The 14,758-nt window shown below is 40.7% G+C and overlaps 1 protein-coding gene across 1 annotated transcript in view; it reads left to right on the top strand.

The window, feature by feature from the left end:
* Positions 1-14,758, top strand: part of ANTXR2 (ANTXR cell adhesion molecule 2) — a 173,666-nt gene that overhangs the window by 66,854 nt on the left and 92,054 nt on the right. The window contains exon 11 of the mRNA XM_032224554.1: positions 11,004-11,082. Coding sequence (XP_032080445.1) covers positions 11,004-11,082 — 79 coding nt within the window. The remainder of the gene's footprint in view (positions 1-11,003; positions 11,083-14,758) is intronic.

Genomic DNA, 14,758 nt, shown 5'->3' with positions numbered 1-14,758 from the left:
GAAGTAAGTGAATAGCACCCCTGGATTAGGCATTTGGTTTCTGGGGTTTGCAAAGGCCCTTTGGGTGGTTGCAATAGAGCCCAGGCCACCCACATGAGAAAGCGTTCAGTGGCTTGAGAGATTGATCTCTGCTTCTGGACAAAGAGCATCTTGGCAAGTCCCACCCACATGTTTCCATTGGTTTAGATGTGGCAGTGAGCATCCCTCTTTCAAAAATAGTAGAGATTTGTCTTAAGAGTTATTCCCCTGACAAATGTATGGCTGCTCAGCTTGGAACATCTGGGGACTTCCCATTGGTGGGATTCAACCGGTGCTGCGCTCACACACATTGCATTTGAAATCAACACTAAATCTTACCTTTTCCTGCAGCCCCAGTGAGTAAAACAATGGAGACGCGGCCATTTGCTCGGCTGTGCAGATCAGCCGGGCTTCAAATGAAGGAAATATAGGACAAAATCGAACAGGGGCGGGTAGGCTGACCCCGGAACTACCAGTTCACTCAAACGGGGCTAAACCGGCTGAATCCCTGCGGTTATGAGTAATTGCAGCAATGAAGATAGAGAAGAGGGAAAGAGTAAGAAAAGAGAGGGTACAAATTCCACTGATTTATTTATTTTATTTATTTTTTTATTTATTTTATTTATTTTATTTAGTTTATTTAGTTTATTTAGTTTATTTAGTTTATTTAGTTTATTTAGTTTATTATTTAGTTTATTTAGTTTATTTAGTTTATTTAGTTTATTTAGTTTATTTAGTTTATTTAGTTTATTTAGTTTATTTAGTTTATTATTTAGTTTATTTAGTTTATTTATCATTTTATTATTTAGTTTATTTAGTTTATTATTTATTTTATTATTTATTTTATTTTATTTATTTTATTTATTTTATTTATTTTATTTAGTTGTTTATTTAGTTTATTTAGTTTATTTAGTTTATTTAGTTTATTTAGTTTATTTAGTTTATTTAGTTTAGTTTATTTAGGTTATTATTTAGTTTATTTAGTTTATTTATCATTTTATTTATTTTATTATTTAGTTTATTTATTTTATTATTTATTTTATTTTATTTATTTTATTTATTTTATTTATTTTATTTATTTTATTTATTTTATTTATTTTATTTATTTTATTTATTTTATTTATTTTATTTATTTTATTTATTTTATTTATTTTATTTATTTTATTTATTTTATTTATTTTATTTATTTTATTTAGTTTTATTTAGTTTTATTTTATTTATTTTATTTTTTATTTTTTGTTTTATTTTATTTATTTTATGTTTTATTTTATTTATTTTATGTTTTATTTTATTTATTTCATTATTCATTTTATTTATTTTATGTTTTATTTTATTTATTTTATTATTCATTTTATTTATTTTATTTTTTGGCATTTGTCAAACAAAAGCGGGAACAAGAATAAGAGAATAAAAATACAGTGACAGGGACGTTAAGTGCACTTATGCGGGCTCCCTCTGTGGACCACTTAAGTAGGAAGTGAGGTCCACGGAAGTCAATTTGTGACTGAAACTATGAAAATTTGTAGCTGAGACAACTGAATCAGGTAGAGGGCATTCCCGACTTTGACAATTCTGTTACAGAATTTATATGTTTGCAATTCATCTCTACTTCATATTCATATCGGAAAATCTTGTTTTGTGCGACAGTGGATGCTCTGGAGACTAGGAACCCGCCAATGCTTTGTTTGTCTGATTTGCAAGAAAATAGACTTCTTAATAAGTAGCTTAATTAATTCTGTTGATGGCCAACGAGACAAGCCACAAAGAGCAATATTTAGTACTTTTTAAAATGTCCAAACTTTGTTATATTTTATACCGACTGACGGAGCAATTCTCACTGGCTTCTTCTGTTTCTGCAGTCTTTTTTTTCCCCTTTAAAAATGGGTTTTTCCCCCCACAACAGTCAACAATAGCGCAGCTGTCCTTCTGTCTAATAGAGATCTCAAACCTGCAATTTGGCAAGAAGAAAAGGAACAAATTGGATAAATACCAGTAAGCGGTTGCAAAAGGAAAAAAAAGAGAGAGATTGAAATGAACTCTACAACTTGTTTGATAGAAATGATTTAAAGAGGCATATGGTATAGTTAAGTGTGCTTTCAAAAACATTGGCCTACTTTTGTGAATCAGCTTGTGCATTATTTTAAAGTTATTGAAGTAAAAGAAAGGGACGTCAGGATATGAATGATACATATTTAAAGCATACATCTCTCTCCTTCCAAGAACGTGCACAATCATCCATTGATAATTCAGGGCAACATTGACACAAGGGTAATGCTTTGAATTCATCAGCCTTGTATTACTAAAGATTTAGAATTTAGAATAACAAGAGTTGGAAGGGGACCTTGGAGGTCTTCTAGTCCAACCCCCTGCTCAAGTAGGAAACCCTATACTATTCCAGACAAATGGTTGTCCAATCTCTTAAAAACTTACAGCGTTGGAGCACCCACTTCTGGAGGCAAGTTTTTCCACTGATTAATTGTTCTAATTGTCAGGAAATTTCTCCTTAGTTCTAAGTTGCTTCTCTCCTTGATTAGTTTCCACCCATTGCTACTTGTTCTACCCTCAGGTGCCTTGGAGAATAGCTTCTTCTTTGTGGCAACCCCTGAGATATTGGAACACTGCTATAATGTCACCCTTCTTTTCATTAAACCAGACATACTCAATTCCAGCAATCATTCTTCATATGTTTTAGCCTCCAGTCCCCTAATCATCTAGATCCGGAACCCACCACTGGTCCAATCACACTTGGCAAATAAAGAATTCTATTCTATTCTATTCTATTCTATTCTATTCTATTCTATTCTATTCTATTCTATTCTATTCTATTCTATTCATATCCCATTCCATCTATTCCATTCCATTCTATTCATATCCCATTCCATCTATTCCATTCCATTCCATTCTATTCCTTTCATTCTTTATTCTATTCTGTTCTATTCTGAATTCTATTCTATTCTGTTCTATTCTGAATTCTATTCTATATTCTATTTTATTCTATATTCTATTTTATTCTGAATTCTATGCTATGCTATGCTATTCTATTCTACATTTTTTAAAGTGTTATTTACAATAATTATTCCATGTTGTCTGGAGAATTCCCTGTTGGGTGGGGAATTTTGGAAGTTGACGTTTAGAAGCCTTATAGTTGCCAAGTTTGGAGATCCCGCCTGATATTGTGTGATATAGGCCCAATTAGACTTTATAATGCCTTGGTAAGGCCACGCTTGGAATACTGCATCCAGATTAGGGGACTGGAGGTTAAAACACATAAAGATCTATTGCAGGAACTGGGTGTGTCTTGTTTAATGAAAAGAAGGACCAGGGGAGATATGAGAGCAGTCTTCCAATATCTGAGGGGTTGCCACAAAGAAGAGGGAGTCAAGCTATTCTCCAAAGCACCTGAGGGCAGGACAAGAAGCAATGGGTGGAAACTAATCAAGGAGAGAAGCAACTTAGAATAGAGGAGAACGTTCCTGATAATGAGAACAATTAATCAGTGGAACAGAAATTGCCTCCAGAAGTTGTCAATGCTCCAACACCGGAAGTTTTTAAGAGGATGTTGGATAGCCATTTGTCTCAAGTAGTATAGGGTTTCCTGCCTAAGCAGGGGGTTGGACTAGAAGACCCCCAAGGTCCCTTCCAACTCTGTTATTCTATTCTAAATGTCTGAAATATTTCCCCGAGAGAGCAGAGATGAGGAAAATCAGTGCAGAGCCTCCAAACGATCTAGCAAAGATCAATTAGGATGCCACTTTGAAATAAAACTTTCAAAACTAGATGAAAGCATGGTTATCGCTTGCTGTGCCTACGCTTCGGGGCGGTGGGTGGGTCAAATCTGGTGTGCAGCACTAAAAAAAAAATCCCATTGACTTGTCCATGTGGGGTGTCGTGCTTTGCTGCGTCCGATGACTGGGTGGTTGAGATTTGCAAGAGTGTTGGCATCATAGTTTGGCCTGGGAAGGTCCCCCTCCTTGCTCATTTCATTGGGGTGCCAGGTCGGCAGGGCGCATTTAGCAAAGCTTGGCCTGATCCGAGGAGGACTCATTTGTTTTAGTGTTGTGCCTCGCTGGCAGTGCTCTTTGTTGGTTATTTAAGAGAAGCAGCCTAGTACAGTGAATTACAATGCCGCAGAGAAAGCTGGCATAGAGAGCAGTAAGTGGCTCTTATTGCTGCCTCCCCTGTCTCAAAAAGTGATAAACATTTGGGTAGTGCCTGTATTAGCTTGGCACCCATTGTTCTAACCGAGGCTCCCCAAGAGCATGAAGCAGACTCCTGGTCCCGACAAAAACCCCTTTTATTAATTGACTGTGATTTCTGCTCATTCACATCCATCAAAGTCTTTCAAGGGAGGATTTGCAGTCACAGACCTTATCTGGCTTGGAGAGCGGCCAGGCCGATATCTGCAAAACCTGGCAAGGAGTCTCGGAGAGTCACAAACCAATTAAGCGAACAAATTGTCTCCTGCAAACTCCACTCCCCTTTTGCTCCTCTTTTATTTCCTCTGGGAGGGGCCATTCATTGTAAATTGTAAATTTAATGAATTTATATGCCGCCCGATCCCGAAGGACTCCGGGCGGCTTACAGAATACAACTCTAAAAAGATAAAAATTAAAAATAGGGAAAGAGAAAACAGGTTAAAAAGCAACACATCATGAACTCAATCTAGGTGGGGCTGGACTTCATTCATGAGGCCAACAGCCCCAGGCCTGCCGGAATAGCCAGGTTTTAGTGGCCTTTCGGAAGGCCGAGAGAGTGGGAAGGGTCCGGATTTATGGGGGTAGGTTGTTCCATAGGGTTGGAGCAGCTACAGAGAAGGCCCTCCCCCGAGGAGTCGCCAGCCGGCATTGTCCGGTTGACGGTACCCGGAGAAGGCCCATCCTGTGAGATCTTATCAGCCATTGGGAGGTATGTGGCAGAAGACGGTCTCGCAGATATCCGGGTCCTAGGCCATGTAGGGCTTTAAAGGTAATAACCAGCACCTTGAAGCACGTTCGGAGACCGATAGGGAGCCAGTGCAGCTCGCGGAGGATAGGTGTAACATGGGTGTATCTAGGTACACCCGATATCGCTCGCGCGGCTGCATTCTGGATCAATTGTAGTCTCCGAACACTTTTCAGGGGCAGCCCCATGTAGAGCGCGTTACAGTAATCAAGTCTTGAGGTGACGAGGGCGTGAGTGGCCCTCGTCCACCTGTGGCCTTACTCCCAAGTCAACCCCTGTTCTTTAGCTGTTCCCTTCATCTGGCCACTCTGCACATGCGCACACTGGGAACAGGCTCCAGCTGTTCTTCTGCCTCACTGATGTCTGACTCTGAAGGCAGCTGATAACTGGCATACGGCTCTAGCCCCCTCTCTGCCTCCGACACAGAGCCCTCATCAGAGCCTTCCCCAGACTCCAGGACTGGCCCATCTTCCTCCCCAACCTCCTCACTGTCCGACTCTGCTGCCAGCTCCTCTGGCCACTGGCAGGGCGCAACACCCATTGATACAGTATATGATTGAATGTTCCAGACCTGCCCTAGTCATGCAGAAGAATAGGACTACAAATAGACTTTGGCTCCGCCATTGCCAACTTGGTGTGCTCACCAGCTGTATGGACTTCAACTCCCAGCATTCTCAGCTGTTTGAGTATGCTAAGAATTGTGAAAAGGTAAATGAGTATGGGTGAACTGCTGGCTGGGCCACTGCATCTGGATGGGGAATTCTGGGAGTTGTAGTTCATGCATACACGGCAGAGCCATGGTGGCGCAGTGGTTAGAATGCAGTATTGCAGGGTACTTCTGCTGACTGCCAGTTGTCAGCAATTTGGCAGTTTGAACCTGGCTGACTCAAGGTTGACTCGACCTTCCATCCTTCCGAGGTTGGTAAAAGGAGGACCCAGATTGCTACAGTTTGGTAGTTCGATTCTGACTAGCTCAAGGTGAAGTCAGCCTTCCATCTCTCCAAGGTCGGTAAAATGAGGACCTAGATTGTTGGGGGCAGTAGGCTGACTCTGTGAATGGTTTAGAGAGGGCTATAAAGCGCTGTGAAGCGGTATATGTCTAAGTGCTTTTGCTATCAGACCCCTCAAATCCTGTACATAAATTGTTTCAATTTCTACCCTCAAATCGATGTTATAGAGCTCTGCACACCAGAACAACTAAACCCAAGACCAGTTTCCCCCCCGAACGCCATCACTCTGCTAAACAAACAATTCCCTCAACACTGTCAAACTATTCACTAAGTCTGCATTACTATTACTACTAATTTTCTCATTGTTCCTATCACCCATCTCCTCCCACTTGTGACTGCAGGACTGTATGACTTTGTTGCTTGTATCCTTACGATTTATATTGATGGTTTCCTAGTATGATTTGATCGCTTATTTGTACCCTGTGACTATCATGAAGCATTGTCGCTTATGATTCTTGATGAATGTATCTTGTCTTTTTATGTACACTGAGACCATATACACCAAAGAAAAAAACATTGTTTGTCTAATCACACTTGACTACTAAAGAATTCTATTCTATTCTATGCTATGCTATGCTATGCTATGCTATGCTATGCTATGCTATGCTATGCTAGGCAGTGCTATTTCTATTCTAATTCCATTATTCTATTCTATTCTATTCTATTCTATTCTATTCTCTTCCTTTCATTCTTAATTCTATTCCTTTCATTCTTTATTCTATTCTATTCTATTCTGAATTCTATGCTATGCTATTTCTATTTCTATTCTAATTCCATTATTCTATTCTATTCTATTCTATTCTATTCATTCTTTATTGTATTCCTTTCATTCTTTATTCTATTCTATTCTATTCTGAATTCTGTGCTATTCTATTCTATTCTATTCCTTTCATTCTTTATTCTATTCTATTCTATTCTGAATTCTATGCTATGCTATGCTATTTCTATTTCTATTCTAATTCCATTATTCTATTCTATTCTATTCTATTCTATTCTATTCTATTCTATTCTATTCTATTCCTTTCTATTCCTTTCTATTCTATTCTATTCCTTTCTATTCTATTCTATTCCTTTTATTCTTAATTCTATTCCTTTCACTCTTTATTCTATTCTATTCTATTCTATTCTATTCTATTCTGAATTCTATGCTATGCTATTTCTATTTCTATTTTAATTCTATTCTAATTCTATTTCTATTCTAATTCTATTCTAATTCTATTCTAATTCTATTCTAATTCTATTCTAATTCTATTCTATTCCTTTCATTCTTTATTCTATTTTATTCTATTCTGAATTATATGCTCTGCTATTCTATTCTATTCTATTCTATTCTACTCTATCTTCAAGCTTGTATCTTCACGGTTGAGAAACACTGTTATAAAGGATAGTTGCGATAAATTGGCATATAGCTGACAGAACTGGTTCAGGGAAGGCTGTGGTTTAGCCTTAGTAGATAAAATGCTCCCGAGATCGTAAATCCACAAACATCTAAGAAAATCTGACTCTTCGATCTTAAAGATAAGCATATAAGGGAACTTGCTGAGGCTGTGCAAATTTGGGCCAGGAGCAGCTGATCTCTAATCCTTACCATGTGTTTGGGGTTTTTCCAAAGTTATTTGAAGAAATAAGAAACCGCTTTCCTATTTATGTTTCTCCGCTGCCTAATTTCTCTTCCTAGAAAGCCCCACCAAGTCCTAATTAGTGGCCTTTATGCTATATCTGTGTTGCTGGAGTGGTAATTAGTGAGTTTATTGCCAGCCCTGACATTTTTATGGACGTGAGTGAGCGAATCCATGTAATTCTTCAACTCTCAAGAACTCAGATGGTCATTTTTATTACTTTTATGTTTCTGAGATGAACAGTTGAGCAAGTTGACTTGAGTCCAGGGTTTTAGGTCTCATTGGACCATAGGCCAGCAGGATGAGTCCCTAGTACTGTCTTCCTTCCATTCCATGTTTCTTAAGGTAACATAGCCTACCAGTTTGTTTCCAGACTGAATGCAAACCATTGATAATGTCACTTGAATGGGGACCAGGAATATTTATACAGATCAACAGAGCTGGAGGTGAACTTGTAGGTCATCTAGTCCAGCAGTCACCAACTGGTGGTTCGTGAGAAAATTTTGGTAGTCCGCAGAAATATTATTTGCATTTTTTATTATTGCACTAAATCAGGGGTCCTCAAACTACGGCCCCTGGGCCGGATACGTGCAATGAAAATTGTGTTGTGTCTCCCACTTCAGGGTCTTTTTGTGCAGGTCGGAAGGGGGCAGAAATTCTGACTTGGGGTCTGCTTCAGCCTCCTGGTGGGGGGCTTTGGGCAAAGACTGGAGGGAAGCGTCGTTGGTGGCAAAGGGCCGGAGGGCCTCGTTCCAGTGGGACTGCATCATGGTCTGGAACTGGCTGACCATCTCAACCCGCTGAGCCTCCAGGCGCTGGTACCTGGCCTTTCACTCCTGCAGGTCTTCCCTCTGCTTGGAAAGCTTATGCTCCTAGTCCTTAGTGAGGTGCTTCTGCTGAGCCTCCTTCTTGGTCAGATCCAATTTGAACTGAGCTGTTTTGCCAACTCTTTCTCCTGGTGGCTGCTTAGCTCCAGCAACTGCTTCCTGTTGGGACCCTAAGGAGCCTGGGTAGGCAGGAGTGTGTGGGAGAGGAGGGGTAAGTAGAGGCCAGCGAGATGCCCCTCGACGTGAGTGACATCGAGTTGGCCACTCCCCACCAGTCACCTGACCACCTAGTCACGTCCACCCAGCCAGTCATTAGGCAGATCGTATTAATGGTCCATGGGATTTAAAATTATGGATTTAGTGGTCCCTGAGGTCTGAAAGGTTGGTGACCAGCCTTAGTCCAACCCCCTGCCCAAGCAGAAGACCCCACACCATTTTTGACAGGTGGCAATCCAGTCTATTTTTGAAAGCTTCCAGTGATGAAGCTCTCACAACTTCTGAAGGCAACTTCTGTTCCACTGGTAGATTGTTCTCACTGTCAGGAAATTCCTCCTTATTTGCAGGTTGAATCTCTCCTTGTTCGTTTCCATCCGTTATTCCTTGTCTGGCCTTGGAAAATAGTTTTACTTGGAAAATGCTTTGGAAAATAGTTTTACTCCTTCCTCTCTGTGGCAGCCCCTCAAATATTGGAATACTGCTTTTATGTCTCCCCTGGTCCTTCTCTTCCCTAGACTAGCCATGCCCAGTTCCTGCAACCGTTCATCGTATATCCATTCAAGTTACTTTATAATGCCTTGGTAAAGCCACACTCGGAATACTGCATCCAGTTTTGATCACCGCGATGTAAAAAAGATGTGGAGACTCTATAAAGAGTGCAGAGAAGATCAACAAAGATGATTAAAGGACTGGAGACTAAAACAGACGACGAACGGTTGCAGGAACTGAGTATGTCTAGTTTAATGAAAAGAAGGACCAAGGGAGACATGATAGCAGTGTTCCAATATTTGAGGGGCTGCCACAAAGAAGAAGGGGGTCAACCTATTCTCCAAAGTACCTCAGTGCCTTTGGAGAATAGGTTGACCTCCTCTCAAATATGGGAATATTGCTGTCTCATCACCCCCTAGCAGTGGTGGGTTTCAAAAATTGTTGGAACCTCTCTGTGGGTGTGGCCTCCTTTGTGGGAGTGGCTTGCCACCCATGTGACCGGATGGGAGTGGCTTTCCGCCTATGTGACCAGATGGGAGTGGCTTGCCGCCCATGTGACCGGATATGAAATTATGAATTAGTACTTAGGTCGATCCAAGTAGCTATTCAGAAGTTAGTGGTTAGAAGCAATCGTAAAGCAAGATATGGAATTAAAACCAGAAATATTTTGTTGGCTATTTGAAAGGGAGTATAATATATATTTAATTTTACACATGTTAGCAGCTGCTGGAATTGTGTTTGCACAACAGTGGAAAAACAGAGATATGTAAATGAATAAATATTACAATGTGCAGGAATAAATAAATTGACAATTAAAATCAAGAAGGCTTTGAATACTTTTTCACGGGGGGTTGGTTTTAGCAATTGCCAACTAAGGGAAACAGAAATTAGAAATCCAAAAGTATGAAAGAAAACACCAATTATGTAAGGAAAGGTCCCTAAAATGTATAAGGAAATATTACTAGATCATTATTAATGTGTAGATAACTGCGGGACATTACACACCCACCAGTGTGGTGGGTTTCAAAATTTTTTGGAACCTCTTCTATAGGTGTGGCCTGCTTTCTGGGTCCACTGGTGGAACCTCTTCTAACTGGTTCGGTAGATTTGACGAACTGGTTCTACCGAATAGGTGCGAACTGGTAGGAACCCACCTCTGCCCCTAGTCTTTCTTTTCATTAAACTAGACCTACCCAATTCCTGCAACCATTCCTCATATGTTTTAGCCTCCAGTCCCCTAATTAGCTTTGTTGCTCTTCTCGGCACTCTTTCTAGAAGTTTACTAAGTTGGAGGAGGGGTGTTGGATTTTAAGGTATTATGATTGCACATGTATACTGCTATTTTTTCTTTTTCATGTATATTGAAATGGAATTATAAATACCATCAACACAAAAGGGAGTTTGCTCAGAAGCTGAAATACACCAAGTGAATTAGAGGAAGAGTGGGAAGCAGAGGGGAGAAGAAAGATAGGAAGAGAGGGACAGGAGAGAGGGTGAGGGGGGAAGATGAGGTGTATAAGGAGGAATGGTAAGGGGAGAGAGGAGAAGGAGAAAGGAAGGGGAAGTAGAGTAGAAAATGATGGAGGGAAGAAAGGATGTAGAAAGGGGGAGGAGAAAGGGGGAAGAAAGTGTCGGATAAGGTATAAATATGGTGTATGGAGAGCAGAAGAGCCAATAACTGGTTTTTTTCCCCCTTTGGTAGTTGATGGTAAGATGAATTGATGTAATTACTTAATCATACAACATGATATTGACTATGTAATAGTATACATGTGATTATATGCTATGAAAATGGAAAATAAAAAAATTTTCTAGGGAAAAAAAAGCATACCATTAAATGTACTGTTTCCACCTTCCCTCTTTTTTTCCTTTCTTTCTTTCAGAACAATGGATGTGTTTGTCAGTTTGAACCAAGGGCAGTCGCTTATTTCCAGCTCTTTAACCATTACGGCAACAGAATGTGTAAGTACACAGTGTCAGCCTCTGCTTCGCTGCTTGCTTTCGGCTGCCATTGAAACGGGGAGGGGGGGCATGGTATTTGGGTGGGGAAGTATTCAGTGCAGGAGTGACTGTTAAAAGGGAGTGGTTCTCACCATCTACTGCACATACTGCAGATAAAGGATTTGCCGCCAAGGCCAACTGTCCGGCATTCCAACCTGATGATGCTTTTTGAAGATGTCCCCCACATGACACCTGTGGGGTGTGCGGATTGGGCTATGGGATGGGGTTACCAAGGGGAGGGGGTTGGGTCACATATTGATATCTGAGCTGAGGTGGCGCAGTGGTTAAATGCAGCACTGCAGGCTACTTCAGCTGACTGCAGTTCTGCAGTTCGGCTGTTCAAATCTCACCGGCTCAGGGTTGACTCAGCCTTCCATCCTTCCGAGGTGGGTAAAATGAGGACTGTTGTTGGGGGCGATATGCTGACTCTGTAAACCGCTTAGAGAGGGCTGAAAGCCCTATGAAGCGGTATATAAGTCTAACTGCTATTGCTATATCTGTGATTACGCGCGCTTTTGCCTCAGATCTTGCTTTGCTTAGCTGCTATCTACTCACGGCCAGTAAAAGTACTCTTAATTCTGCAAAATGGAGTTTGAGTGGTTTCTTCCTTGGTTACTGAGGGAGGCTGCCTGACACACAGCCAATAAGCGGGAGAGAAAGAAGCATATGGATATTTGAGGGGCTATATTTTTAGAACAAAACTAGGTAATCCATATCTTTATTGAGGGTTTTGGTTGGAATGATAAAAACGAATGCTAAACTAAATTTGAAGAAAGAAAAAAACAATAGAGAAATAACAAGAATGGAATGGAATGGAATGGAATGGAATGGAATGGAATGGAATAGAATAGAATAGAATGTCAGACTGGACTGGATTGGACTAGGATAGAATAGGAATTGGAAAGAACATAATAGGATAGGATAGGATAGGATAGAATAGAAATAGGAAAGAACAGGATAGGATAGGATAGGATAGGGTTCGGGTAGAATAGGATAGGATAGGATAGAATAGAATGCCAGACTGGACTGAACTAGGATGGAATAGGAATAGGAATAGGAAAGGATAGGATAGGATGGAATGGAATGGAATATCAGACAACTGGACTGCACTGAACTAGGATAAGGATAGAATAGGAATAGAAAAGGATGGGATGGGATGGGATGGAATAGAATAGAATAGAATATCAGACTAGACTGGACTGGACTGCACTAGGATAAGGATAGAATAGGAATAGGAAAGAATAGAATAGAATAAAACAGAATAGAACAGAATAGAATAATCTTTATTGCAACTTTGAATGTACTTTGATTGGCAAACAATAAAATGAAATTTCATGGCGTACAGCTCTCAAAGGGTCACTACATAACCATGATAGAACTAAATAAATAAATTACAAAATTACGCCAATCCCCACATATACTACGTATATGACACCTATAAAATAAAAAGCGCAGAGAAAAAGAAAGGAAAAAGAGAAAAGGAATACTAGGAAAAGAAAATATATAAAGACGACTTCCAGTTTTCATTACAAGAAGAGACAAATTGTCCTCGGTCACCCAGGAAACCTCTCCCCCCCCCCTTTTTTTTTTTGGCACACGCTGCTGTTATTTACATACGAGGATTATTTTGCTGGTAATACACTCAACAGCTCATAAAAGGCTCCTAAACCCACTTCCCTTGAGAGGCTCTGTTGAGATGCATCTGTAGCCTCTTTAAAGAACAAACAGCGCTCTTCCCTTCGCCTCTGGAAAAAGGCCCCAGGAGATTGATTGCAAGCAAATGTATATCATAATGATCATCTTCCAAAATAAGGATTATTCTCATTCATTCTCTCTCTCTCTCTCTCTCTCTCTCTCTCTCTCTCTCTCTCTCTCTCTCTCTCTCCCTCCCTCCCTCCCTCCCTCCCTCCCTCCCTCCCTCCCTCTCCCTCTCCCTCTCCCTCTCCCTCTCCCTCTCTCTCTCTCTCTCTCTCTCACACACACACACACAAATCAGGATTTCTGAGTTTGCTTGCTTTTTTTGCAGACATTTTATTGGCCAAACTAAGTAACACCATCCATGCCAGACCGATGCAGTAGCACTGATGATGTTACCTAATTTGGGTTATCAGGTTCCCCCCCTCGCACTTATGTGCTAGTCGTTCCCAACTCTAGGGGGCGGTGCTCATCTCCATTTCAAAGCCGAAGAGCCAGCACTGTCCGAAGACGTCTCCGGGGTCATGACTAAATGCCGAAGACGCTGTTACCTTCCCACCAAAGGTGGTTCCCATTTTTCTACTTGCCTTTTTACATGCTTTCGAACTGCTAGGTTGGCCGAAGCTGGGACAAGCAACGGGAGCTCATTTGGCCCTAGGGATCCGAACCACTGAACTGCGCCAACCTTTCTGATCGACAAGCTCAGCATCTTAGCCACTGAGCCACCCTGTCCCCCTTGGGTAATGAAATGTCTGCAAGAAAACAGGCAAGCTCAGAGAGCACCAAGGGACCCCCTCAGATCAACGCTGAGCCACAAATATTCTCTTTTATTAGTAACACACACACAAGGGCCTGTTGGTATTGCAGCTGGCAAAAATACAGATTGAGGTTTTTTTTTTAATGGAGTTTGTTTTACTTTTTGGGTGATGTTTATTTGTAGTGGGTTAATGAAAGCTTTTGCCAGAAAAATATTAACGATCCACTCTTGGACAACCAGTAAAAAATAATAGCATGTTTAGATATTTGTTTTAAAGCAGCTGGAATTTAGTGTTTATACGTTTGCAGCAATGGTCTGCAGCAATGCAGGATTCTTAAAAAATCTTTCCTGATTCAGAACCTGAAAGAGCTTGTGCTGCTTAATAAGGGAAATCCACAGAATGCTTTTAGACTGAACTTAATCGGCATTTGTTATCCCGACCCTTTTAAGTCATTTTCATAAACAGGAAGCATATTTGCTGACTTCTGCTTGGAGAAGAAGCCGCAGCTTGTCTGCAAAAGATGAAATCCCAAACATTGCAAAACCACTAAAATCCAGAGTTGGTTTAGAGACAGTCAGAAGTGCGTATATTCCCATTGAGAGGCACGTGCTGTTAACGTCCATTAAATTGCTCGTTTGGTGCTCAGAGGAAATAAAACATAAGAAGAGGATAGAATCATAGCATATCAGGGTTGGAAGGGACCTTGGAGGTCTTCTACTCCAACCCCCCAGCTCAAGCAGGTGACCATATATACCATTCCAGACAGGTGACCAGTCTTTTCTTTAAAAAAACTCAGTGATGGAGCACCACAACTTCTAAATGCAAGCTGTTCCTCTGGTTAATTGTACATACCGTTAGGAAAGTTCTCCTTAGTTCCAGGGTGCTTCTCTCCTTGATTAGTTTCCACCCATTGCTTTTTGTCCTACCTCCAGGGGCTTTGGAGAATAGGTTGGTCCAGTGGTGGGATTCAGCCGGTTCGCACCTATTTGGGAGAACCGGTTGTTAACTTTCTAAGCAGTTGGGAGAACCGGTGGTTGGAAGAAATCTCCTTTTGGTTTTTTCCCACTTGACTGGGCTAATCTTGTAAGGAAGGCAGGAAGGAAACATTCTGGCGTTGTTTCTAGCCTAATTTTGATTACCTTGCTTACAGAAACTGCCTCTCCAGTTAACCCTTGCTACATTGT

Source organism: Thamnophis elegans, chromosome 9 (assembly GCF_009769535.1).
Source record: "Thamnophis elegans isolate rThaEle1 chromosome 9, rThaEle1.pri, whole genome shotgun sequence".
Lineage (NCBI taxonomy): Eukaryota > Metazoa > Chordata > Lepidosauria > Squamata > Colubridae > Thamnophis > Thamnophis elegans.
The sequence above is the reverse complement of the archived record's forward strand: the minus strand, read 5'-3'. Positions and strand labels throughout refer to the sequence as shown.